This window comes from Mastigoproctus giganteus, chromosome 11, assembly GCF_048544385.1.
Source record: "Mastigoproctus giganteus isolate SK-2022 chromosome 11, ASM4854438v1, whole genome shotgun sequence".
In the NCBI taxonomy this organism is placed as follows: Eukaryota; Metazoa; Arthropoda; class Arachnida; order Uropygi; family Thelyphonidae; genus Mastigoproctus; species Mastigoproctus giganteus.
Window position 1 is genome coordinate 6,603,799 of NC_143585.1, and position 26,134 is coordinate 6,629,932.

Sequence of the window (26,134 nt, forward strand, 5' to 3'; positions counted from 1 at the left end):
AAATTGTTGAAGTTAAACATAAGGCACCTGGGGTGGATGGAATCTATCCAGTTATATTAAAGGAGGCGGCAAAGCAACTAGGCACACCCTTAGCCACAATTATGAGAGCATCCTTGGACTCAGGGGAGGTCCCCACGGACTACAAATGTATCCCCAATTCACAAAGGGGGATCGAAGGGTGACACGAGTAATTACAGACCAGTTAGTTTAACTTCTGTTCTGGGTAAAATAATGGAGTCACTGGTTCAAGATGCATTGCAGGATCATCTAGACAAGACTGCAGCAATAATTCAGACACAGCATGGGTTTGTTAAGGGAAAGTCTTGTCTGACAAATTTGATAGGATATTATGATGTGGTTACAAAGGAACTGGATGCAAAAAATAATTTTGATATTATATATTTGGATTTCAGGAAAGCTTTTGACACTGTTACGCATGGAAGACTATTCTACAAATTGGAGCAGAATGGTATTAAGGGTAAGATGCTACAACGGATAAAAGGATGGTTGAGTGGGAGAAGACAGGGTGGTAATTAAAGGGTGCTGCTCTTCGTGGACTAATATTATTAGTGGAGTCCCACAGGGTTCGGTGTTGGATCCTCTGCTGTTTTGTATATTTATCAATGATATTGATGAAAGTATATCAGGCTTAGTGTCGAAGTTTGCAGATGATACAAAGGTTGGCAGGGTTGTTAATGACAGTAATGGCAGTGTGCTACTGCAACAGGATCTAGATAATTTGGTCAGATAGGCTAAGAAGTGGCAACTGGGTAGAAGTAACCCCCAGAGAAACATACAAACTGTGTGGTACTACACTTAAGGTGGTAGAAAATGAAAAAAACCTGGGAGTAATTGTGCAGTCAGATATGAAGTTTTCTGAGCAATGCAGACAGGCTGCCAGGGCAGGTCATGGGGTTTTGTCAGTGATATATAGGAATTTTGCTGGCAGGGAAAAGGAGGTGATTGTTCCTCTGTATAAGACAATGGTCAGGCCACGCCTTGAGTACTGCGTATAGGTCTGGAGGCCTTATTTTAGGAAGGATGTAGATTTCCTTGAGCGTGTACAGAGAAGGGCAACAAGATTGGTGAGGGGAATAAAGGGATCCTCTTACCAAGAGAGGCTTAAGTTCTGCAAATTGCAATGGCTGGAGACTAGGCACTTGCACGGTGATTTGATTGAGGTGTATAAGGTCTTGAATGGGTTGAGAACGCAAATTCTGATGGGATACTCCCACTTGTTCAGATTACGAACCTAAGGGGGCATAAATTCAATTTAAGAAAAGACAGATGTAGAATAGACGTGCGGAAATTTGCCTTTAGCCAGCAGGTTAATTGCTGGAACAAACTTCCATCTATCGTTGTGGAAGTTGATAGGTTAAATAAATTTAGGGAGGAACTGGACAGGCATTTGGAGGGAATGGTGTGATTTTTTTTTTTTTTTTTGGCTGATGCTGCATAAGCTCATACACTTGCTTTCTTGCATCACATGCCACTACTACTACTACTACTATTGCATTTGCGATAATACCAATAGCTGGAATTCTGTGGGTTTTTATATTATTATGGTGAATTGTGTGTCCCCTTCTCTTAAATCTTCAGTCATATAAAAAAAATACATATAAATAACGTAACAAGTCCAAAACTTATGTTACGGACTTATGTTACTTATGTTTAAAAAAAAATAAAAAAAAAATTCACACAGTCACTCCCCCTAAATGTTTGTCCAATTCCTCCATTAATGAGGGCTCCAGACTTGTATGCACTACTCAACGCGTGGCATGACCATTGCCTTATAGAGAGGGAAAATCACCTCCTTTTCCCTGCTAGCAAAATTCCTGTATATCATTGACGAATCCCCATGATCTGCTCTGGCAGCCTGTCTGCATTGCTCAGAAAATTTAATATCTGACTGTGCAATTACTCCCAGGTCTTTTTCATTTTCTACCACCCTAAATGTAGAAAATTCCCTGCTAATGGTTTTGAACCTATTCTGTCAGCCCTATTATGTCATCTTGTTCACAGGTGATGATCAGTCTAGAATATTCTTGTCCCTAGTATTTTCCTTAATATGCTGATACAAATAATAAAATACCATCATATAGTATCATAATAATAAATAACATCATATAGTTGTTCCAATCAATTAGTGGCAAACTGAAATCGCCCAGAAGACATTCACACTTGCTTTCTTGCCCATTCTATCTGTATGTTGAGACTCATCACAATCTTCACAACCTTTTGGTGTTTAGGTTATTCCCATTCTCACTGTATGTTTCCAACTAATTCTTACAATGTTGATTCTATACTAGCAAGCATAACTTCTGAATCTGTGAAAGCTTTTGTTGTGTGCAGGCTGCTTTTGATAAGAAGCACGACCCCACCATCCCTTCTATCTTCCCTAGCCTTTCTAAATGCATAGCACATAACTGAAATTTATTAAAAGGATAATGGAACTTGTCATTCCCTATTTTTGGGTAACACCATGTTTTCACTAGCCTAGAGTTGTCCTAACCAGAAGTTAGAATTTTCTCATTTTAATGATGATACTCCTCACATTACTGTAAACAGTTGAGATTAAGTGTTCTTGTATAGTTTATTATGCTATACAACCCCAAAGTTATTTAAGCTTGTTTCCCTAGTATTAGCTTACTGTTCTGTTTTGAAATGTCGCTATCTTCGAACATCTTGCTAATAGCAACAACAAAAACTTTTGTTGAAAATAGTTTGAAATGTGTGCATTACGTTGACTCATATCACCAGATAAATGTCTATCTATTTACCCTTAACTAGTAGTTTCTCTGCCCCCTTAAAGTATTATCAATGATATTGGTTAACATACTTGCACTTCCATTGTTCAAGTGTCTCTACAAAAAAGATCCCTTCTACCTACAAGCATTGGCCAGGCTGATAAAATTTCCATGGTGAAACTCATTTCTTCTATTTTTGCATGATACATGTAGAAAAATAGTTAAAGCATCATTTGATAAAAGATATATAGATGAAGGAGAATTGTATAAGGCAAAGGAGAAAGATTAATGGATGTTATTTGGGTTTTTTTTTTTTTTTTTTAAGGAGCATTAGCAACTAAGGCCATATTGCTCTGTGGATATGCGGTGGTCATTTCTTGACCCTTCCGCATCCTCTGTATTTGGTGGTCACGGGTTCGAACCCCGGTCTAATCAAGAAGTGTGTGCCCCCTTAAAGTATTATCAATGATATTGGTTAACATACTTGCACTTCCATTGTTCAAGTGTCTCTACAAAAAAGATCCCTTCTACCTACAAGCATTGGCCAGGCTGATAAAATTTCCATGGTGAAACTCATTTCTTCTATTTTTGCATGATACATGTAGAAAAATAGTTAAAGCATCATTTGATAAAAGATATATAGATGAAGGAGAATTGTATAAGGCAAAGGAGAAAGATTAATGGATGTTATTTGGGTTTTTTTTTTTTTTTTTTTAAGGAGCATTAGCAACTAAGGCCATATTGCTCTGTGGATATGCGGTAGTCATTTCTTGACCCTTCCGCATCCTCTGTATTTGGTGGTCACGGGTTCGAACCCCGGTCTAATCAAGAAGTGTGTGCTATGCACTGCTGCTCCTGGCCATGGAGGCACCATTACTGGGTGTGTTAGATTTGCAGATGATATGGCACTGGTGGCAGATTCTGAAAAAGGTTTGTAGTAGAAATTGGTTATAAGCCAAGCAAGGGTTGTGATAAGTTTGTGATGAGAATAAATGTTGAGAAGACAAAGGTTATGAGGTGGGAAGAGAAAGAAGCTGTTGTCATTGCTTAAGGGTTTTAAGACACAAGGTTAGATCTGTTTATCAAATCAGATTTGCTGAATGAAAATAAACAGTTCTTCTAGATCTGCAGTTACCTAAAATCTGTTTAAGGGTAAGTGCATCCTGACTATTGCATAAACTCTGGAAGCATAGCAATCTGGAATTTCGGATTGAAATGTGTTAAAAGAATGAACATTGAACTTGGCAATGAGCACTTCAGGGGGGGGGGGGGGTGTTAGTTAAGCAATGATAATGCATTAGGTGTGTGTGTGTGGGCAATTCATAGTCTAGCAAGGAGTACTACACCTCCAATTTTTCCTAATTGCTGGAGATAAGAAAATACAATTTATGCACTTCCCTCCTCATGTAGGTAACTATCCAGTTGACTACAGAAACAATGGCAGTCCAAGAACCCATACTTGAGGAATTCCACTTCTGATGGCATACCAATCTGAAGAATATCCACTGGATCGCAACCTTCTGCTCTGCAATTCATCTTAGAATTTTTTCAGTAATCTCAACATGCTCCAACTTAAACATTAGCTTCTCATGAGGGACTGAGTCAAACATTTTGTTAACTAAACTATGTTGAAATTTTTCCCTACATCCAGCTCATGAGTAACTATGTCAAAATAGTTTGTAGGTTAGTTAAACATGATTTTCCCTTAACAAAACCATGTTTTGAACATCATTTGAATGGATAAAAATGCCTTTGAGAGTGCAGAAAAATATTACAGGGGAGAGGAATTGGTTTAAGGAAAGATTGGTACGATGTCTGGTATGTATGTTTCTTTACAAAGCAGAATTCTAATATATATATTATCAGAATTCTGCTCAACAAAGAAGAGATTTGGACACTGAAATAGAAGACATTAGAGCTGTGAGTATAGGGAAGAATGAAAAAGATAAGATGGGTTGTTCAAGTGGAAAATAGGAAGAGATGTTCAATTGAAATAATCAGAAGGTGGTTGTTATTTGGTTTTTAGGAGCATTAGCTACTAAGGCCATATTGCTCCAGGGATATGCGGTGGTCATTCCCTCACCTTTCCGCATCCTCCATATTTGGTGGTCACAGGCTACATGCTTCTTGATTAGACCCCGGTCTAATCAAGAAGCATGTACTATGCACTGCTGCTCCTGCCCACCTGGCTACGGAGGCACCAATCAGAAGGTGGAAGAGAAACTGAACTGGACATGTGTCACAAGGTGAGGGATCGATGAAGGATGTGATGGAAGGAAAAGATGAGGGGAAGATGCCACAGGGAGACTGAAGAAAAATACGATGATGTGAAATAAGATGGTGGTATGGGGAGGTTAGTATTAGCCAAACAGTGCAAGGACGACAAAGGCTTATAATGCATGGGAAAGAAGAGAAAAAAAAATTAAAAATAAGAAACAAATGATACACTTCCCTCCTCGTGATACCTTCACGAGGAGGGAAGTCAACTCAATTGACTTTTCAATTTCTTCATTAACCGTCAGGCTCAACTACCTTTGTAAGCAATTTTCCAATAATCATCAACTCGCTGACTAAAAGAAAACTCCCAATGATCTAGTCAAAACCTCTTCCTTTATAATTTAAATTTATGAGCCCTAGTTCTGGAATTCTTTATAACAGTGAAAATACCACCTTCATTCATTTAACCAACCCCCCCCCCCAGAGCCTTATAAACCTGAATTAGGGACCCCCTCTGAAGTGCCAGGTTACCAAACATTAATCCACACAATTAGTTTTTCCATGTACAGTTGCCTATCTTTAAATCCCTTTCAAGAAGCTCAATGTCTTTTTTCAGATAAAGTCTCCATACTTGGGCACAGTATTCCAAATGAGGTCTAACAATTGCCTAATACAGTGGGATTATGACCACCCTAAATCTACAGGATAATTTTCGAACCATCTACAAGGCTTTCCTGGCTGCCTGTTTACACTGTTCAAAAAACTTCATATCTGCAGGTATCATAACTTCCACATCCCTTACATTTCTCTTTACTGTTTTTAATTCAACCCAACCAAGTGTATCATTTATTTTGGAGTTGCCATCCCCAAGTGTAAGAGCTGACATTTTGCTGCATTAAAATTAGCTGCCACTTTTTCTGACCATTCCTGAAGCATGTTCAAGCCCTCATGAAGGAACACAGCATATCACTGATCATTAACGACTCTACCAATCTCTACACCATCTGCAAATTTCGATATCATGCCTTCTATCCCTATGTTGATGCTGTTTAGGAAAAATTAAAAACAACAGTGGCACAAGAAACGATCCCTGGGAATCCCACTTCTGACGTTAGACCGGTGGTGTACAACCTACGGCCTGCAGGGTGTAGCAGGCCCGCGAATAATTTTTATACGGCCCATGCAGAAAGTGAACTAAAATAGCGTTTTAAATTTTGTTAATTATTCTGTTTCTTTTATGTTTTGTATCAAATATGCGCATGCCCGACCAGAAGTGTTTATAAACGAGGTGCTATCAAAATTTTCTGGGACTCCAATTATGGAGCGCCTTCTGCTTCTGTGTATCCCCAATTCACAAAGGGGGATTGAAGAGTGACACGAGTAATTAAGGACCAGTTAATTTAACTTCTGTTCCGGGTAAAATAATGGAGTCACTGGATAAAGATGCATTGCAGGATCATCTAGACTAGACTGCAGCAATAATTCAGACACAGCATGGGTTTGTTAAGGGAAAGTCTTGTCTGACAAATTTGATAGGATATTATGATGTGGTTACAGAGGAACTGGATGCAAAAAATAATTTCGATATCATATATTTGGATTTCAGGAAAGCTTTTGACACTGTTGCGCACGGAAGACTATTGTACAAATTGGAGCAGAATGGTATTAAGGGTAAGTTGCTACAATGGATAAAAGGATGGTTGAGTGGGAGAAGACAGAGGGAGTTAATTAATGGGTGCTGCTCTTCGTGGACTAATGTTATTGGTGGAGTCCCACAGGGTTTGGTGTTGGGTCCTCTGTTGTTTTGTATATTTATCAATGATATTGATGAAGGTATATCAGGCTTAGTGTCGAAGTTTGCAGATGATACAAAGGTTGGCAGGGTTGTTAATGACAGTAATGGCAGTGTGCTACTGCAACAGGATCTAGATAATTTGGGCAGATGGGCTAAGAAGTGGCAACTGAAGTTTAACCTTGACAAATGCAAAGTACTGCATATGGGTAGAAGTAACCCCAGAGAAGCGTACCAACTGTGTGGTACTACACTTAAGGTGGTAGAAAATGAAAAAGACCTGGAAGTAATTGTGCAGTCAGATATAAAGTTTTCTGAGCAATGCAGACAGGCTGCCAGGGCAGGTCATGGGGTGTTTTCAATGGTATACAGGAATTTTGTTAGCAGGGAAAAGGAGGTGATTGTTCCTCTGTATAAGGCAATGGTCAGGCCACGCTTTGAGTACTGTATGCAGGTCTGGAGGCCTCATTTTAGGAAGGATGTAGATTTCCTTGAGCGTGTACAGAGAAGGGCAACAAGATTGGTGAGGGGAATGAAGGGATCCTCTTACCAGGATCGGCTTAAGTTCTGCAAATTGCAGCAGCTGGAGACTAGGCACCTGCGAGGTGACCTGATTGAGGCATATAAGGCCTTGAATGGGTTGAGCAAGCTGAATTCTGATGGGATTCTTCCACTTGTTCAGATTACGAACCTAAGGGGGCATAAATTGAAATTGAGGAATGACAGATGTAGAATAGATGTGGGGGAAATTTGCTTTTAGCCAGCGGATAGTTAATTGCTGGAACAAACTTCCATCTGTCATTGTGGAAATTGATAGGTTAAATAAATTTAAGGAGGAACTGGACAGGCATTTGGAGGGAATGGTGTGATTTTTTTGGCTGATGCTGCATAAGCTCATAAACTTGCTTTCTTGCATCACATGCCACTACTACTGGTATGTGATGGCTGCACAGTAGACTTCATTGAAAATGTAACACTAATTTTTATTGAATCACTCAGTGTGGCCCACGAAACAAATCTAACTTTGAATATGGCCCCTGTACAGGAAAAGGTTGGACACCACTGTGTTAGACCATTCTGAAGAACATCCATTAATCACAACCCTCTGCCTTCTGGCCTGCAACCACCCAGCAATCCATCTTAGAATCTTTCAGTAATCCCAACGTGTTCCAACTTACACCATATAGAACAAAAACCATATTAAGTGTTCAGAATGCCATTTTTATATTAAATCTCTCTGGATTGCACTCTTAATCATTGCCTCTAAGATTTTCATTATCATTGAAGGCAAATTAACTGGTCTGTAGTTACTAACTTCACTCTTAGAACCATCATTATACAGGGTGTCTCAAAAATATTGGTACAAATGTTTAGGGGAGGTAGACTATGTATAAATACAGTGCAAATGCATCAGAAATACATAGCTATATCTGAATAAATCAGAATATTGGTAAAACAGCATCGTTTTAAATTATATCTCATATTGTGAATGCCTTCACAACGAGTTGCCATGATATTGCACTACTTCGAATAAGTAACGCTTCACCTATGGAGAAGGCTAATGTTACTTATTCTCAGATGGATACCACCACCCAGACGGCACCGTTTCTGGGCTATTTGGCCCTTCTTCGGTGGATGGGTAGGTACCCGAGTGATGCAATGATGGCAAAACAGTTATGAAGTAACTCCACAATATGAGAGATGCCTGATGGTGTATCATGTATTTAGACTCAAGCATTTAGGGCATAAGCCTCAAGCTATGAAGGAGTCTAGACTATGTATAAATATAGTGCAAATGCATCAGAATACATAGCTATATCTGAATAAATCAGAATATTGGTAAAACAGCATCGTTTTAAGTTATATCTCATATTGTGAATGCCTTCACAACGAGTTGCCATGATATTGCACTACTTCGAATAAGTAACTGTTTTGCCATCATTGCATCACTCGGGTACCTACCCACCCACCGAAGAAGGGCCAAATAGCCCAGAAACGGTGCCGTCTGGGTGGTGGTATCCATCTGAGAATAAGTAACATTAGCCTTCTCCATAGGTGAAGCGTTACTTATTCGAAGTAGTGCAATATCATGGCAACTCGTTGTGAAGGCATTCACAATATGAGATATAACTTAAAACGATGCTGTTTTACCAATATTCTGATTTATTCAGATATAGCTATGTATTTCTGATGCATTTGCACTATATTTATACATAGTCTAGACTCCTTCATAGCTTGAGGCTTATGCCCTAAACGCTTGAGTCTAAATACATGATACACCATCAGGCATCTCTCATATTGTGGAGTTACTTCATAACTGTTTTGCCATCATTGCATCACTCGGGTACCTACCCACCCACCGAAGAAGGGCCAAATAGCCCAGAAACGGTGCCGTCTGTGTGGTGGTATCCATCTGAGAATAAGTAACATTAGCCTTCTCCATAGGTGAAGCGTTACTTATTCGAAGTAGTGCAATATCATGGCAACTCGTTGTGAAGGCATTCACAATATGAGATATAACTTAAAACGATGCTGTTTTTACCAATATTCTGATTTATTCAGATATAGCTATGTATTTCTGATGCATTTGCACTATATTTATACATAGTCTAGACTCCTTCATAGCTTGAGGCTTATGCCCTAAACGCTTAGGGGAGGTAGGTAACATCTAAAGGAATGTGAATCGCATAGGAACCCATAACCGGAAACGTCACAGGAAAGTAGTAGCAGAGGCACAAGAAGCAGAAATGACACGAGACAGTAATTAGTGGCAAACATTTATTTGACATAATATTAACAACGGAGTACGAGATCGATGCATTTCATGATGTTACAACAGATGCTAGAAGGTTCCACCACGAGATGCAATGCATGCATGACACCGATGCAGCATGGATTGGCGGACACGGTTGAACACACCTGGAGTTTCTTTGACAGTAGCAGCAGTGCAGACAAGTTTCACCATGAGATCCATTTCCCTCTCCACAGACGATTCATACACAATAGATTTTTGGGCCCCCCACAGAAAGAAATCAAGGCTCGATAAATCAGGTGAGCATGGGGGCCAGGCAACAGTTCCACCACGGACAATCCATTGACACCCAAAATGCCTGTTCAAGTGGTCATGAACACACCTTCCATAATGGGCAGGCACCCCGTCATACAAAGGGTACTAGGAAAGTTTTGCAATATGACGCAACAATGAATCACAGGAAGCTGCTTGTTGCTGCATGTTGAGACATGTCCATACGTGTATAGTAGCCGCCGCGCCAAGTCGATGGGCTCAGTTATTCATCAGTAGTGAGAGTGTAAAGTGCTTGCGATGGCATCGTGGTCACGAAATGAGATAAGGACAGTTTTGCGGTATAATTTCGTGCGTGGTTTAACCACAGACCAGTGCTTAGAAGAAATGACTCTTGCACTAGATGATGATTGTCCACATCGTACAACGATATTCAGGTGGTATAGAGAATTCCAAAGGAGAAATTTCACTCTGGAGGATTCTGAGAGGCCGGGAAGGCCACGAACGTCAGTTACGGAGGAAAACGTTATTGCTGTGAGGAAAATGCTTGACGAAAACAGGCGAGTGACCTACCAACAGATAGAGGATACTTTGGGCCTAAATGCACCAGCAATTCGTTCGATTCTGCAAGATCATTTGCACGTGAAGAAACTTTGTTCTCTCTGGGTGCCGCATCAGCTGACTGAAGAGCAGATGACACGACGTGTGACTTGGTGCCGGGAGATGTTAAAAAGTTTGATAAGGGACAATCTCGGTATGTGAACAACATCGTGACAGGTGACGAGACTTGGCTGTAATATTACGATCTGCCGACCAAGGCTCAAAACAAAGTTTGGGTCTTTGATGATGACGACACACCCATAATTGTCAGAAAATCCCGATCTGTAAAGAAGAAAATGATAGCTGTATTTTTCAAATCGAGTGGAATTGTGGAACGTGTTGTTTTGGACACGCAGAAGACAGTCACAGCTAAGTGGTATACTGAACAATGCCTGCCTAAAGTCATTGGATCTATGAAGAACCTGCGGCCAAAATCAAGAATGGACACCTGGTACCTCCATCACGATAATGCTCCAGCTTACCGCGCCAAAGCCTGCACCGAATATTTGACCACGACAGGACTGAAACTTCTCGAGCACCCTCCCTACAGGCCAGACCTTGCTCCCTGCGACTTTGCACTGTTCCCGCATGTGAAAATGAAGCTAAAAGGGAGGCGGTTTTCCAGTGATGAGGACCTTCTACGGGCTTGGGACAACGAGTGTGCTTTACTCCCTAGTGAAACTTGGCAGAACTGGTTTAAAGATTGGTTTCGGAGGATGGAGAGGTGTATTGAATGTAGAGGAAATTACTTTGAAAAAATTAAATAAACAAAGCTGTATTGCAAAACTTTCCTAGTACCCTTTGTATTGAAACCAAATGTTGCATCTCACATTTGCTGGAACATTGTCAAGTAACCCTGGTAGAACTTCTTCAAGAAAGATCCGATATTTAGCGGAGTTCATGCGGGATGGTAACAGGTATGGGCCAACTAAGCAGTCACCGACCATACCTGCCCACACATTTATTGTGAAGCGATGTTGTGCCGCATGGGGGGGGGGCACAGATTGTGTGGGTTGTCATGAATTCACACATGAGCATTGTGCTGATTGAATAAGCCTCATCCGTGAACAAAACAGGCTAGAAAATTCGTCTGAACACTTTCTTGGAGAAATCACTGCGCAAACGCCACACCTGCAGGATGATCTTGAGAGAGGAGTAACTGAACCTTTTGGAGATGAAATGGGTGTAAGGAATCGTCGTTCAAGACATGCCATACACTGGAACGAGACACTCCTAAGGCAAAGGCAACGGCACGCGTGCTGGTAGTAGGATTATTCTGGATGGCATTCAACACACTTTCTTCCATTGCGGGAGTTCACTTCGAATGTGGTCTGCCCACACTACTCCTGTTAACCTCTAAATGACTCATAATTTCACAAATTTTGATGCACAAGTGAAACAAACGGTGGTTCGGTACATGTCTGTCTGGGAAGCGTTTTCCATAAATTCGTTGAGTGGCTCATCCATTGCCTTCTGCTAATCCATGAATGGTGCATGTCTGCCAGTTCACAGTTCATATATCGATGTGTGCTCTTCGTGCAGTGACTACGGCGCCGTCTACTGACTTACGGTGACGTTTCCGGTTATGGGTTCCTATGTGATTTGCATTCCTTTAGATGTTGCTGACCTCCCCTACACATTTGTACCAATAGTTTTGAGGCACTCGGTATACTGGTAATATGTTAGCACTTCTCCGGTCCAAAAGAATTTCCCCCGAGTTCAAGGATGCCCTTTTAATTAACCTCCATGGTTCAATACACTCCCTGGTGGACTCTCAAAACTAGTATATGCATTCAGCTCCGGGAGCCTTACTTGCTTTTAAGCTTGAAAGTTTTTCTAATAACATAGTCATCTGCGTGCAATTTCTAAATCACTAATTTCGTATGGCTGCCAGAAAACCCTCATGAAGGGTTTTCTGTTAGTAAAGACCAATGCAAAGTAACTATTCAGTTCTTCAGCTATGGATTATCTAAGATTCTCCCACACCCAGTACACAAGGGTCCCACATCCGATTCATTTTCTTCTTCTTTGTATTTGCATACATGAAAAATTCCTTGTCCCCATTATTTGCTCTCTTAGCCTGTGCTTCCTCATATGCAGCCTTGGCTTCCCTAATCAACTTCAGTACTTGTCGTCACTCTGTAACTGTTGTAGACTTCAGTACTTGTTGTCACTCTGTAACTATCCCATGCTATCTTTTTCTGCTCTATTAGACTGACCAGCTTCGCATCCATTCATTTCAGCATCCCCCTTGTGCAATATGTAATTAATGGTATGTATGCGTTCATGGTTTCTTTGATTTTTGCTTTAAAAGTATTCCATAATTCAAATGTATAAACCCTTACTCTGCAATCTGCCCAATTAATAGATTCCATATAGTGCCTTAAACTGCCATAGTTCCCCCCCCCTTTTGAAATTAAAAAAATTCACACATTTATCTTTAACTACTCCATGATCACTACCTGCCAATGATCCCTGTACTTTTAAGCCCTGTGATGTTATCTGGTTCTTGAGTAATGATGAGGTCATGAATATTCTATCCCCTAGTATTTTCCCTAATATGCTGGAACAAATAATATTCATCAAGTTTTTAAAACAAAATTTCCCCATGGTGAGTTCCCTCCCCACTTATTCCAATCAATCTGGGGCAAATTGAAGTCATCCATAAAGACATTCACACTTGCTTGTCCATTCCAACTGTGTGTAGAGAGTCTCATCACACTCTTCTCATAATATTCTCATTTGTAGATTACTGCTGCTCTTGTTATACCTTTGCTTCTAACTAACTCATTTTCTATGCTGGCAGATATTACTTCTGACTCAGCAAAAGCTCTTTTTACACTCAGGCTGCTTTTGATAAAAAAGCATGATCCCAGCAACCCTTGCCCTTCTATCTTCCCTAAATACATTATACACACCACAATGGAACTTGTCATCCCTATTTCTGGGTGGCACCACATTTCTGTTAGCCCTATTTTGTCAGCATTAGTTATCCTAACAAGGAGTCTGAATTCAATGATTTTACTGAACATTCCCGATATTACATAGACACAGTTCAAACTAAGTATTCTTCTATAGCTTACTACCCTGACACACCCCTCAAAGTTATTTAGGCATGTTTCCCTAGCTTTATCTTCCCACTCATTTTAAATTTTTCCACCCTCAGAACACCTTGCCAACATACAAGAATTCTTGAGGTGAGTGCAAGCATTACTTTGATCCATATTATCAGATAAATGTGGATCTATATTATCCTTCTCCTCCCCCCCACCCACAACTAGCAGGTGCCCTGAACTCTTAAGGTATCCTCAATGATAATGGCAAAATTCCTTGCATCACCTTTTTTCAAATGAATACGATTTCTACAAAACAGACAAAGGGGAGAGTTGAGGGCAGGGAGATAATGGAGGGGTAATTATTGAGGCTGTGTGCCTGAACTTGCCCTTGGCAGAACACTGTTGATAAGTGGTCACAAACCAAAGATCCTTTTGATGTGACTGAGGTCATTTAAAAAATTAGGTTACTGATGCTTGCATACTTTTCTTCTTCTATACGCTAGCTGGTAGCATTCATGTTTTTTAAAGCCAATTTTAACTCTGCTTTTCCTCTGAATATCTTAATTTTTCTCAGCAAAGATGGTTATTGCATCTTCTAACATATCCTTGGTTGCTATTTTTTGGGGATGAGGAATTAACAATTATTCAATCTTATCTTGCATTCTTTGGTTTTCAGGTTCAAGAATTTCTTCAGTAGCCCAATCAGTGATCCGAGTAAAACTCTTCAGGCGGTAGATGACTTTCATCAACCAGTGAAATACCACCACTTTGCTTATTGGAGGCTTGAAGTGGTGAAACCCATGTTTAGTCTATAGAGCAAAGTTTCCAGCATCCCCCCTCTCCTGATACTTCTCCTTCAACCCATGCACGGTACTAAGGTTTTGATACCGTTCGTGTTTGGGGTTTTCATAATAAAAAAAAAAAAAAAAAAACTGGCCACTTTAACCTCTTCAACATTATCCCAGCCAGCATCTTCTGTAATTAGAGGGAAAAATTAAGTGCCTGTGCAGGATGATGATTTTCACTTTTGTTATCTTTATGGTCTAAAATTAAAGGTTGTTGTTTACGTAAATAATGTGATTTTTCATGGATATTTTCTTTGTTCTAATTGTAGACAACTGGATTTAAGATAATAAGACAAAAGAATTTTATAAATAGTAAATACAATTAGATTACCCAAGCACAAGGTCTCCAGGTTTTAAAAGATGTCCTAGGTGACTCCTACAGTGAATCTGCTCTTCAGACTTTCCCAATTCACTGGACCTAACGACCCACACATCTGCTAGGACATGCTATAAATAAAACAAAATCCCTTTTAATCTTCAATGCACTTATTATCATCATATTATAGCGATTATAATTATTTTTGGAAAATAATACTATCATGCTATAACTTTTTCACTCGTGTTTATCTTGCAGGCAGAACGTACTATTTAAGCAGACATTCCTTCCATGGCTAGTAGTAGATTTATCAGGACCCCATGAAAATACTTCATAAACTAAACAGTAATGCGAACAGAGAGGGTTTTAATAATGATAAAGGGATCGGAAGTTGTGCTGCCAACCAAGACTAATGGTTTGTATCCAGATTACAAAAAAAAAAGCACCCAAAATTAAAGCAACACACTATTACTTAAATTGCTTTAATTAAAAGGCCAGTATATTTAACTAGATGAAAGCAATAAAATTTCCTCAGTAAAGCAGATGAAATATTCTGCACATCTATTCTACAACTGTCTTTCTTCAATTTGAATTTATGTCAGACGATTAAACTGGCAAGAGGAAGAATCCCATCACCTTGCAGGTGCCTAGCCTAGTCTCCAGACACTGTAATTTCCATAACTTAAGCCTTTCTTCGTAAGAACAACCCTTTATTTCACTCACTAATCTTGTAGCCCTTCTCTGTATTCGTTCCAGCAGCTCTACATTCTTCCTAAAATGAGGCGTCTAGACCTATATACAGTACTCAAGATGTGGCCTGACCATTGCCTTATACAAAGGGATAATCATCTTTTCCCTGCTAGCAAAATTCCTGTATATCATTGACAAAACTTCATCACCTACCCTGGTAGCCTGTTTGCATTGCTCAGAAAACTTCATATCTGACTGCACAATTACTCCCAGGTCTTTTTTCATTTTCTACCCACCCTAAGTGAAGTACCACACAGTTAGTACTTTCCTCTGGGGTTACTTCTACCCATATGCAGTACTTTGCATTTATGAAATGTTAAACTTCAGTTGTCACTTCTCAGCCAACTGCCCAAATTTTCTAGATCCTGTTGGCGTAGCACACTGCTATTATTGTCATACCAACCCTACCAACCTTCGTATCATCTCAAACTTCAACACTAAGCCTGATATACCTTCATCAATATCATTGATAAATTTACAAAACAACAACGAACCCAACACTAAACCCTGGGGAACTCCACTAATAACATTAGTCCACGAAGAGCAGTATCCATTGATTACCACTCTGTCTTTTCTCACTCAAACTTTGGGGTGGCTGAGGGGGAGAAGACAAAGAGTGGTAATCAATGGACACTGCTCGTCGTGGACTAATGTTATTAGTGGAGTCCCTCAGGGCTCAGTGTTGGGTCCATTATTGTTTTCTGTATTCATAAATGATATTGATGATGGTATATCAAACTTAATGTCGAAGTTTGCAGACGATACAAAGGTAGGCAGGGTTGTCAAGGACACTACTGACACTATGCTGCTGCAACAGGATCTGGAAAGGTTGAGCAGATGGGCTCAGAGGTGGCAAATGAAGTTTAACATTGACAAATGTAAAGTACTACACATGGGAAACAGCAACCCCAGAGCAACGTATCAACTCTGTGGTACTACACTGACAGTGGTTGAGAATGAAAGGGACCTGGGGGTGGCTGTGCAGGCAGATATGAAGTTCTCTGAGCAGTGCAGACGGGCAGCAAGAGTAGCTCATGGTGTATTGTCAATGATATATAGGAATTTTTCTAGCAGGGATAAGGAGGTGATTATTCCCTTGTATAAGGCAATGGTCAGGCCACACCTAGAGTACTGTATACAGGTCTGGAGGCCTCATTTCAAGAAGGATGTAGAGCTGCCGGAACGAGTACAGAGAAGGGCAACAAGATTAGTGAATGGAACAAAGGGGGTGCTCTTACGAAGAAAGGCTTAAGTTTTGCAAATTACAGTGTCTGGAGACTAGGCACCAGCGAGGTGATCTGACAGAGGTGTATAAAGCCTTGAATGGTTTGAGCATGCTCAATGCTGATGGGATTCTTCCTCTCGCTCAGAATAATTACCTGAAAGGGCATAAATTAAAATTGAGGAAAGACAGATGTAGGATAGACGTGCAGAAATTTGCCTTTAGCCAGCGGGTGGTTGGTTGGTGGAACAGACTTCCATCCCTTGTCGTGGAAGTTGATAGCCTAAATAAGTTTAAGACTCAGCTGGACAGGCATTTTGAACGAACAGAGGGTTGAAGTGGAAGTGGTTTATTTATTTATTTTTTTTTTTTTTTTTGGCTGATGCTGCATAAGCTTGCTTTCTTGCATCAAATGCCTCTACTAATGCTAATGCAAACACCCCTTTATCTGTAGCAGCAATCTGCCCCCCCCTGCAATGCCACACTGCTCCAATTTGTACAGCAGTCTTTCATGTGCAACAGTATCAAAAACCTTCCTAAGATCCAGTTCCTTCGTGACCATATTACAGTAACCACTCAAATTGGCCGGACAAGACTTCCCCTTAACAAACACATGCTGTCTGAATATACAACTGAAGTTTTGTCAAGATTATGCTGCAGTGCTTCTTTGACCAGAGTTTTCATTAATTTCCCCAGAACAGAAGTGCAACTAACAGCCATGTAATTAATTGTGTCACCCTTTGATCCTGCTTTGTGAATTAGGGTAACATTTGCATATCTCCAGTCCATGAATACCTCCCCTGAGTCCAAGGAAGCTCTCTTAATTATGGCTAAGGGTTTGCTTACTTCTTTTGCTGCCACCTTTAGTATAACTAGATAGATCCCATCCACCCCCAGGTGCCTTTCTTATATTTATCTTCAACAGTTTCTGCTCCACTTTGCTCTCAGTTATTACAAAATCATTTAGCTGACTACCAGAGTTTAATAGAATTCTGGCATTCCAACCCACTGAATAACTCCTCACGTGTAAATTTAGATGCAGAATATTCATTCAGTTTGTTTGCTACCTGGGCAGATTCATCAACAGTTGAACCACCGAGGTCAAGTGGACGAATCTGATTCATCCCCTTCCTGCTACAGTTTACATAAGTAAAGAATGCTTTGCTGTTTTTCTTTGCATTCTTTGCCTAAGATTTTACCACAGGCATCTTTGTCATCTGTTAATTTATTTGTCTTCCATGCATTTTTCTTCTCTGCCGCATGTCTCATTAATTCGTCTGACATCCATTTAGGCCTAAACCTTGAACAATATTTTTTAATTGGTATGAAAAGCCTAGTAACTTCCATGATTAATTCTTTGAATGCTTCTCATTTAGAATTAGTGTTGGTAACACCTGAATTGGTCTCACTGCATAGAATTTAAAAACAGGGTGATTAATGATTTTGTATTAACTGAGAACAAAGTGGAATTGAAATTGTTGAAGTTACACATAAGAAAGGCACCTGGGGTGGATAGTTATATTAAAGGAGGCTGCAAAGGAACTAAGCAAATTATGAAAAAGGACCTTAGCCATAATTATGAGAGCAGCCTTGGACTCAGAGGAAGTCATCACGGACTGGAGATGTGCAAATGTATCTCCAAATCAGAAAGGTTGATCAAAGGGTGACACAAGTAATTATAGACCAGGTTAACTTTGTTCCGGGTAAAATAATAGAGTCACTGGCTAAAGATGCAGTGCAGGATCACCTAGACAAGACTGCAGCAATAATTCAGACACAGAATGAGTTTAAGGGAAAGTCATGTCTGACAAATTTGACTGGATACTATGATGTGGTTACAAATGAACTGGATTAAAAAAATATAATTTTGATATCACATACTTGGATTTCAGGAAAGCTTTTGACACTACTGCGCATGGAAGACTGTTGTAAAATGGAGCAGAATGGTATTAAGAGCAAGTTGCTACAATGGATAAAAGGGTAGTTGAGTGGGAGAAGACAGAGGGTGGTAATCAATGGACACTGCTCTTGGTAGACTAATGTTATTAGTGGAGTCCCACAGTGTTTGGCCCACTGTTGTTTTGTATATGTATCAATGATATTGATTAAGGTATATTATATCAGGCTTAGTGTTGAAGTTTCAGATGATACAAAGTTTGGTAAGGTTGTTAATGACAGTAATGGCAGTGTGTTACAGCACAGGATCTAGAAAATTTGGGCAGATGGGCTGAGAGGTGGCAACTGAAGTTTAACATTGATAAATGCAAAGTACTGCGTGTGGGCAGAAGTAACCCTAGAGGAACATACCAACTGTGTGGTACTACACTTAGGATGGTAGAAAATGAAAAAGACCTGGGAATAATTGTGCAGTCAGATATGAAGTTTTCTGAGAAATGCAGCCAGGCTGCAAGAGCAGGTGATGGAGTTTTGTCAATGATGTACAAGAATTTTGCTAGCAGGGAAAAGGAGGTTATTATCAATTTGTATAAGGCAATGGTCGGGCCACGCCTCGAGTAGTGCATACAGGTTTGGAGGCCTCATTTTAGTAAGGATGTAGATTTGCTTGAGAGTATATTAGAGAAGGGATCCTCTTACCAAGAGAGGCGTAAGTTTTGCAAATTGCTGTAGCTGGAGACTAGTTACCTGCAAGGTGATCCGATTGAGGTGTATAAGGCCTTCAATGGGTTGAGCACGATGAATTCTGATGGGATTCTTCCACTTGCTCAGTTTACAAACCTAAGGGGAAATAAATTTGAATTGACAAAAGACAGTTGTAGAATAGATGTGCGGGAATTTGTCTTTAGCCAGCAGGTGGTTAAATGATGGAACAAACTTCCATCTGTCATTGTGGCAGTTGATAGCTTAAATAAATTCAAGGAGGAACTGGACAAACTTTTAGAAGGAATGGTTGTGTGATTTTTTTTTTGTCTGATGCTACCTGAACTCATATACTTGTCTTTATTACTATTACTGTTAACTGTCATCTCAGACCATTGTAGTCAGCTTTACGAAAGCAAAAACCCTTCCCTTTACCCTAGATCCCTGGTTTTCAACCTTCTTTTAATAACAGCACCCCTAAGTAATTTATTTTATTTTGCGGCACCCCTACTCAATTTTCCTCCTGTTAGATCCGATTCTCTCTCGCCATATATATATATATTTATGATAGTTATTACAATAATATAATCATAAAAATTACATTTCATAATACAAATTATATATATACAGTATATAATTTTATTCTTTATATAGAGGTACTCAGTAAACATCAATTATAGATCACCACAAAATTAAAAAGATACTGTACACCTTTTTATAATGAAATAAACATAAATTTTTAAAAAAATAATAAGTTTAGTAACTTAAACCCAAATTACGTGGCACCCCGGTTGAGAACCACTACCCTAGATGGTTGTATCTCTTTGACTAAATCCAACATCAGAACACTGTGGTCACTGCCACCTAGTGGTTCCTTTATCTGCAGATCCTTAATGCATGAAGAATCACTACTGATAATCAGATCAAGAGTATTACCCCCTCTAGTTGCCTCCCAAACATGCTGCTGTAGAAAACAATCATCTAATAAATCTATAAAAGCCTTGCTAGTGTGTGCGTGACCAACCCACAAATTCTAGTTAATATCTGGAAAATTAAAATCCTCCTTATAAGACATTTTGATTTACTGGCCCACCCTATTTCTCTGTAGTTTTTCATTATACTCATCAGAGTCATTACGCCTGTAACACACTCCCACTCTCATTTTCCCTTTCCCAGTGCTTATGTCACATCAAACTGACTCAACATTGCACTGTCCACCGGTGTCAACTGGATGCACTTCCTTAGGTTTTATGTGTTTCTTAAATAACAGCATAACCCCTCCTCCCTTCCTATCCTTTCTGTACACATTGTACTCCTCAAATTCCAATTCTGCATTGCTTATATCTGTGTGAAACCACATCTCTGATATCCCAACAATATCTGTCTTTGATGTTTTGACCAACACTTCAAATTTACTTACCAAACTCCTAGTATTGGTGTATGCACAACTATACATGCACCTGTTTTTATTCTTAGCTACCCTAACAGAGCCCATATATTTACTTATTCCGCAACGACTTTCAGCAATCACTGAAATCCCCTGCACCTTGTTTTTCAGGCTGCTGCTCATTCCAACAGAAGCAGTGCAAGCATCACTTTGACCTCTGCCAGTGGCTACTGTTAATCTATTAGTTAGCGTCCCCAAGCTAGCAGTTTTCCGACCCACTTAACACTGCCTTGATAACATCAGCAAAGATTCTTGCACCCTTTCTAAGTTTATCCCATCCCTGTAGAAGCAGTTTCTCCTATTAACAAGCACAGACCAGGCTGAAAAAAAATTCTACCCCATTAGCCTTGCACAATCTCTCCAGGGCCGAATTGATTGATAAAGCTCTCATCATATACTCCCTTCTACTGTTTCTGGGCAGAATTGCACACAGTTTCAATTTCAGCCCTGACTCACGGCTTTTTTTCCCAACTTTGTCCTGTATTTGTTAAGTAATTCCACCATTCTCCTACTCTTAATATATGATTAGTGCCAACGTGTACAACAATATCACCTTTTGTGCGCTTAAAAGATGATATCTGCTCTACAACATCATCAACCTTTGCCCCTGGCAGGCATACCCTCGTTCTGTTCCACCTATCCTTTTTGCATAAAGTCACTTTTGAACTCCAAGCAGAAACTTCTAGGTAGAAGAGACTTTACACATTCAATAAATAACTTACAAGTAAGTCATACCCAATCTGGTGCTGGATACCTAGGTGATTATTAAATCACAAAAAGACATGTATTTAGAGTTGGAGTGCATGCACAACTTGAGGTATAGTGTCAAACAACATTAACTACAAAATTGCATTTTTGTTTCGAGATAACTTTAGTTTAACATTACACAAATAACAATGAAAATCATGTCATAGAAATGTATTTCTCTAGTAGTTTACAAGTTAGCTTGGGCTATAAGCACATTTCTGGTAAACCAAGAAAATGTCAAATCACGTTTTTTGGTTAATTGCAAAAACATTTACTACAAAATGATTTTGTAGTTTACACTGTTTAACACTAAACCCTCTAACTATGCTATACCAAACATTTTCAATACACTAAGCAAAAATTTCATGGACTCAGTAACATGAAAATAAGAGGAAATTTTCATTAGACCACAATCCATGTTGTTAACAAAAGGAAACATCCTTAATGTAAGAGAAAAATCAGCATCGAATGCTTTCAAGGCACCCTGAAACTTGTTAGGAAATCAAAGATCAGCAAACTATGAGGAGCTTGCTGACCAACTCCTAGAAGTGTACAAAGAACTGGGTTGTACTTTGGGCTTAAAAATACTTTCTATATTTGTAACTTAGTTTCTCCCCCCCCCAAACTTGGATGACATCAGTAATGTACATGGGGAAAGTTTCACCAGTGAAAAATGGTATAAAGTAAGTGAAGTTCAAATATGCTTGCCAATTACTACTGGACAAATTTATGAGAAAAGCTGGAAGGCAACATAAGTAGAAATCAGAGTTAAAAATAGTTTAAGCTGATAAAACTTCAGCTTGTTCAATGATTTTATAAAAACCTAGTAAACGAAAAATGTTAATTTTTAATTTACTAGGTAGCAAACAAAATATAATAGCAAAATAAAATGTGAACAATATTTTGTTATGAAAAAAAAACACAAGTTTAATTTGTTGGCCAGTGTAATTAATTTCCACAAGGTTTTATTATTGGTAGGGATTAAAAAAAAAATAACTAAAATTTTCCTAAGTCAAGACTTCTTATAAGGATGAGCTACTATGCTCCTAGCTTATGAGTATTACACACTTACTTTCTTCCTCTAAATTCACTGAATTCACAAATTCTGACTTCTGCATCCTTTCATGTTTAGAGTAATTAGGGAAAAAGGAATTTTCTACTATCCATTTTATTCATCTGCATTTGTCCATTCTATGTTAGTCAGTGTTCTATAATTCCCTATCTTCTTTGCCTATTCTCTGCTACTCAGTATCCTAAAATTTCTAAACTAAACTCTAGCATTAGCAGCCATATAATACTGATTCCATAATGCTAATCTGCAGTACAAATTTAACTTTATTCACCACAATCCAGACTTTCTCAACTACTAAATTCATATATTAAACTGAATTAGAATTCCACTCACTCTCATCTAGCAGATACCACCTTGAACAAGGGCCAGCAATGTTTCCCACCATATGAGCTACTTTACAAAATGTGTAAGATCTTGATATCAACCTATCAGTTTTTAATGATTGTATCTATCTCTGTCTTATATATATAAAATATGCAGTTTTGTAGAATTATTATAATATTTTATTACAGAAAAGACATTAAGAAGGTATATAAAATTTTTAAAAGTAAACTTAAAAGTGGCATTACACTAGCATTTTTGCTTGCTTAACTTTATTTTAGTTGTTTATTTGCTTTCATTCTTATTAGAGTCCTCTTATTATTTTTTAACTTGTTTCATTCTGACTTGTTTTGCATTGTTCTGTTTTGTTATCATTGTATTTTCTGTATTTTTCAACGTATAAAGATCTCTAACTTTAGAGTCAAATGCTAATTTCACCAATCATAATTTTGTTTGGGTGTTGGTTACTAATGCTGATGCATGGACTAGTTTCCAGTGACACAAATTAATAATATTCAAGAAGCTTATAAGTTGTTTACAACCAATAAGGAATGTGACAAAGTATTCTTGTATGTAAAGGTGGTAACCAGGGTTTCCCCTATAGCCACCGACAAACGGCAAAGTGCCAAGGCCAACATTCAAAAAAGAGAGATCTAATGAAATGTTTGTATCTTTATGTGTATATTAATGTGTGTTTTGTTGTATGTTGTAAGCCGGCACCTGGCATTTAGCAGTCGGGGCAGGAGAACAAAGCCTCCTCTATCCCCCGACTCCCGTCCCAAGCCACGAGGAGGCAGCCAGGTTCTACTATCAAGAGACAAGTACCGCGGTTGTCACAAGGAGAACCTCAAAATAATTTAGAAAGGAAGAAGGGAAAAGGGGAGAGAGGATGAAGAAAAGGAACAGAAGAGAAGAGGAATACAGATATCCTCTAGAAATATAAGAAGAAAGGAATAGGACAGACAAAATCTATATTTAGGATAGTGCTATTTTAGAAGTATTCAAACTTTTCTGAAAAGCATATATCAAAATACCTAGAAATCTGCTGTTTAAAATTTTAGAAAAATATAGCATCAAAATAATTTTATAAGGGAAATAAAAAAGTTTGTATAAAAAAGGCAATCTGAAGTGAGGATTGAGGAAAATGTTAAAACAGGAGTAGTTAAGTTTGGTGTGAAGTAGGATACTTATTGCCACTTCTTTTTGTAATTTTATGGACCATTTAATAAAAGAAAGTAATTATGCTGTTAAACAGTGGGTCATAAGGTTTTCAAAGATCACCGAAAAAATTAGATAAAGGTAGTACCAATCATGCAGATTAATAAGATTACACTTTTTACATAAAAGCTATGTGGAGTACATACATATAAGTTTCAAGCCATTGGCAACAGTGAAGAAGAATAAACACAATCAATCATTGGGACATTATGGCACTCCTGTAAAGGTGCTTAAAATGCAAAAGGAAATATATGGTGTTCAAGATGCAAGCCATTTTATTTACCAGACCTGCTGAAATAATTTCTATGATGCAATGCATCGTAATTATTTGGGCAACACAGTACTGCACATGCTCATAATGTATCCTTTATTTAAGTAAATGATATATATATATATATATATTTTTTTTATGAAGACCATAAAAACACGAGGTATAAGAACCTATAGTATTTTAGGAACTGGCCGGATATGAGAAAATTTCCAAGCAGAAGGAAAAACACCTTTGGAATAAGAAAGTCCAAAAAGGCAGCAAAGAACAGGAGTAAGTTCAGGAGCAAAGGTTTTGAGAACAAGTGGAGAAATATCATCAGGACCTGGAACTTTCTTAGCATCAAGATTCATCAAAATCCATCTGACATTCTTTTGACAGAAGACCACAGGAGGTACTGAATGGAGCATGTTGGGAACGGTGGGAGATGTTTTAGCAAGATCATTAATACAAGAGTTAGAAGAAAAATGGGATGATAGCAGGCCAGCTTTATCCTTGGCTGAAGTGACAATAGAACCATCTGGTTTTGACAGTGGGAGCAGAGATGAGCAAAAGTTGCGGCCAATAACTTTGGCAAGAGACCAGAATGTTTGGCTATCATTAGGGCAAGAAGCATGTTTTCTACTCTTAGCCTGTTCAAAATTTAATCTGGACTGATTGATAACTGCTTTACAATCGTTGCAAGTTTTGGTGTAGGCAGAAAATGAAACTGAAGAATTGGAAACAAGCCAATTACGATATGCAACATTCTTCTCTTGAACAGCCTTAGCACATTTAATGTAAATTGATGAGATTTTAAGGTGGAATGTAGAAGAAAGGATTCCATTCCTACAAGAATAATTTCACTGACACGATCTGAGCAAACGTTGTCATCAGAAAGTTTTGTAACAGTAATCAGACTAAGGAAAAGAAATCTCTCAGGTCATCCCATTTTGCATACTTATAATGCAAACAACACAAGGTTGGGAATAGCTATGAAATAGAGGCTCCATTGCAGAAGAGAAGATTTGAGGTGCCTAAAGGACCACTCGCTTCGACTGTGTACTTAGAAGGGTTGTTTGTGAGAAAAATATCAACCGCATTGTCTGTGTGGTTAGGATTGTCTGGTATTCTGGTAGGTAAATGAACAATCCGCGCGAGGTCATTAGTAATTGCAAAAACCTCAGCTCTAAGTGATTAGTGGAGTTGGGAGAACAGTAGAGACAACAGATGAATTTTACAGAATAAGGTAGAGAGATTTTAAGCCAGAGAAGATCGAAAATTGATTCCACATTATTAAGTCTCCTACAGAGAATATCGGAATGGACTATAGTACCACTTTTGGGGCGAAAGGAATGATACAGCGAATAATTTGGGCAACTGGGTTAAGCAGTGGTTGAATCAATCAATAACTGAGATTCTGTCGGAAAAAGTACATGGGGTTTGGCTGACTGCAAGTGGAAATGGACATCGTTGAGATTAGAACTGAGACCACATATTTGTGAAATGTTAGATCTTTAAGCAGATAAGCTTGCTCTATTAGTTTGACAATTCATGGTGTATTCAATAGTAAGAAAAGTGGGGACATGCTGTATGAAGTAATTAAATTTTTGGATGTGGTGTACACATGGTAAGAATATACCCAGATCCTTGACATAATGTGGCCTCGACAATGTCCCCCGCATACACACTACTCGGACTCCCTCCAGTCACTATCTGGCAGAATAGAGATAGCAAGATTATACACTAGCTGATCTGGAAGCATCCTAGAGAGTTACCAATAGGTTCGGTCCAGGGTACTAAATAGTGGCCAGCCTGCAAACACCATTTTTGAACTGATATTATTGGCGAATGGTAAAAAAATAAATATGAAATTGCCCAACACGTATACAGTAGGTCTTCCCACTTCAACGTATA

The 26,134-nt window shown here is 38.8% G+C and overlaps 1 protein-coding gene across 1 annotated transcript in view; it reads right to left on the bottom strand.

Annotated features, from left to right (window-relative positions):
• The window catches only part of Nmd3 (60S ribosomal export protein NMD3), a 140,627-nt gene that overhangs the window by 31,518 nt on the left and 82,975 nt on the right, over positions 1-26,134 (bottom strand). The window contains exon 10 of the mRNA XM_090385310.1: positions 14,611-14,726. Within this exon, the coding sequence (XP_090241436.1) occupies positions 14,611-14,726 (116 nt within the window). The remainder of the gene's footprint in view (positions 1-14,610; positions 14,727-26,134) is intronic.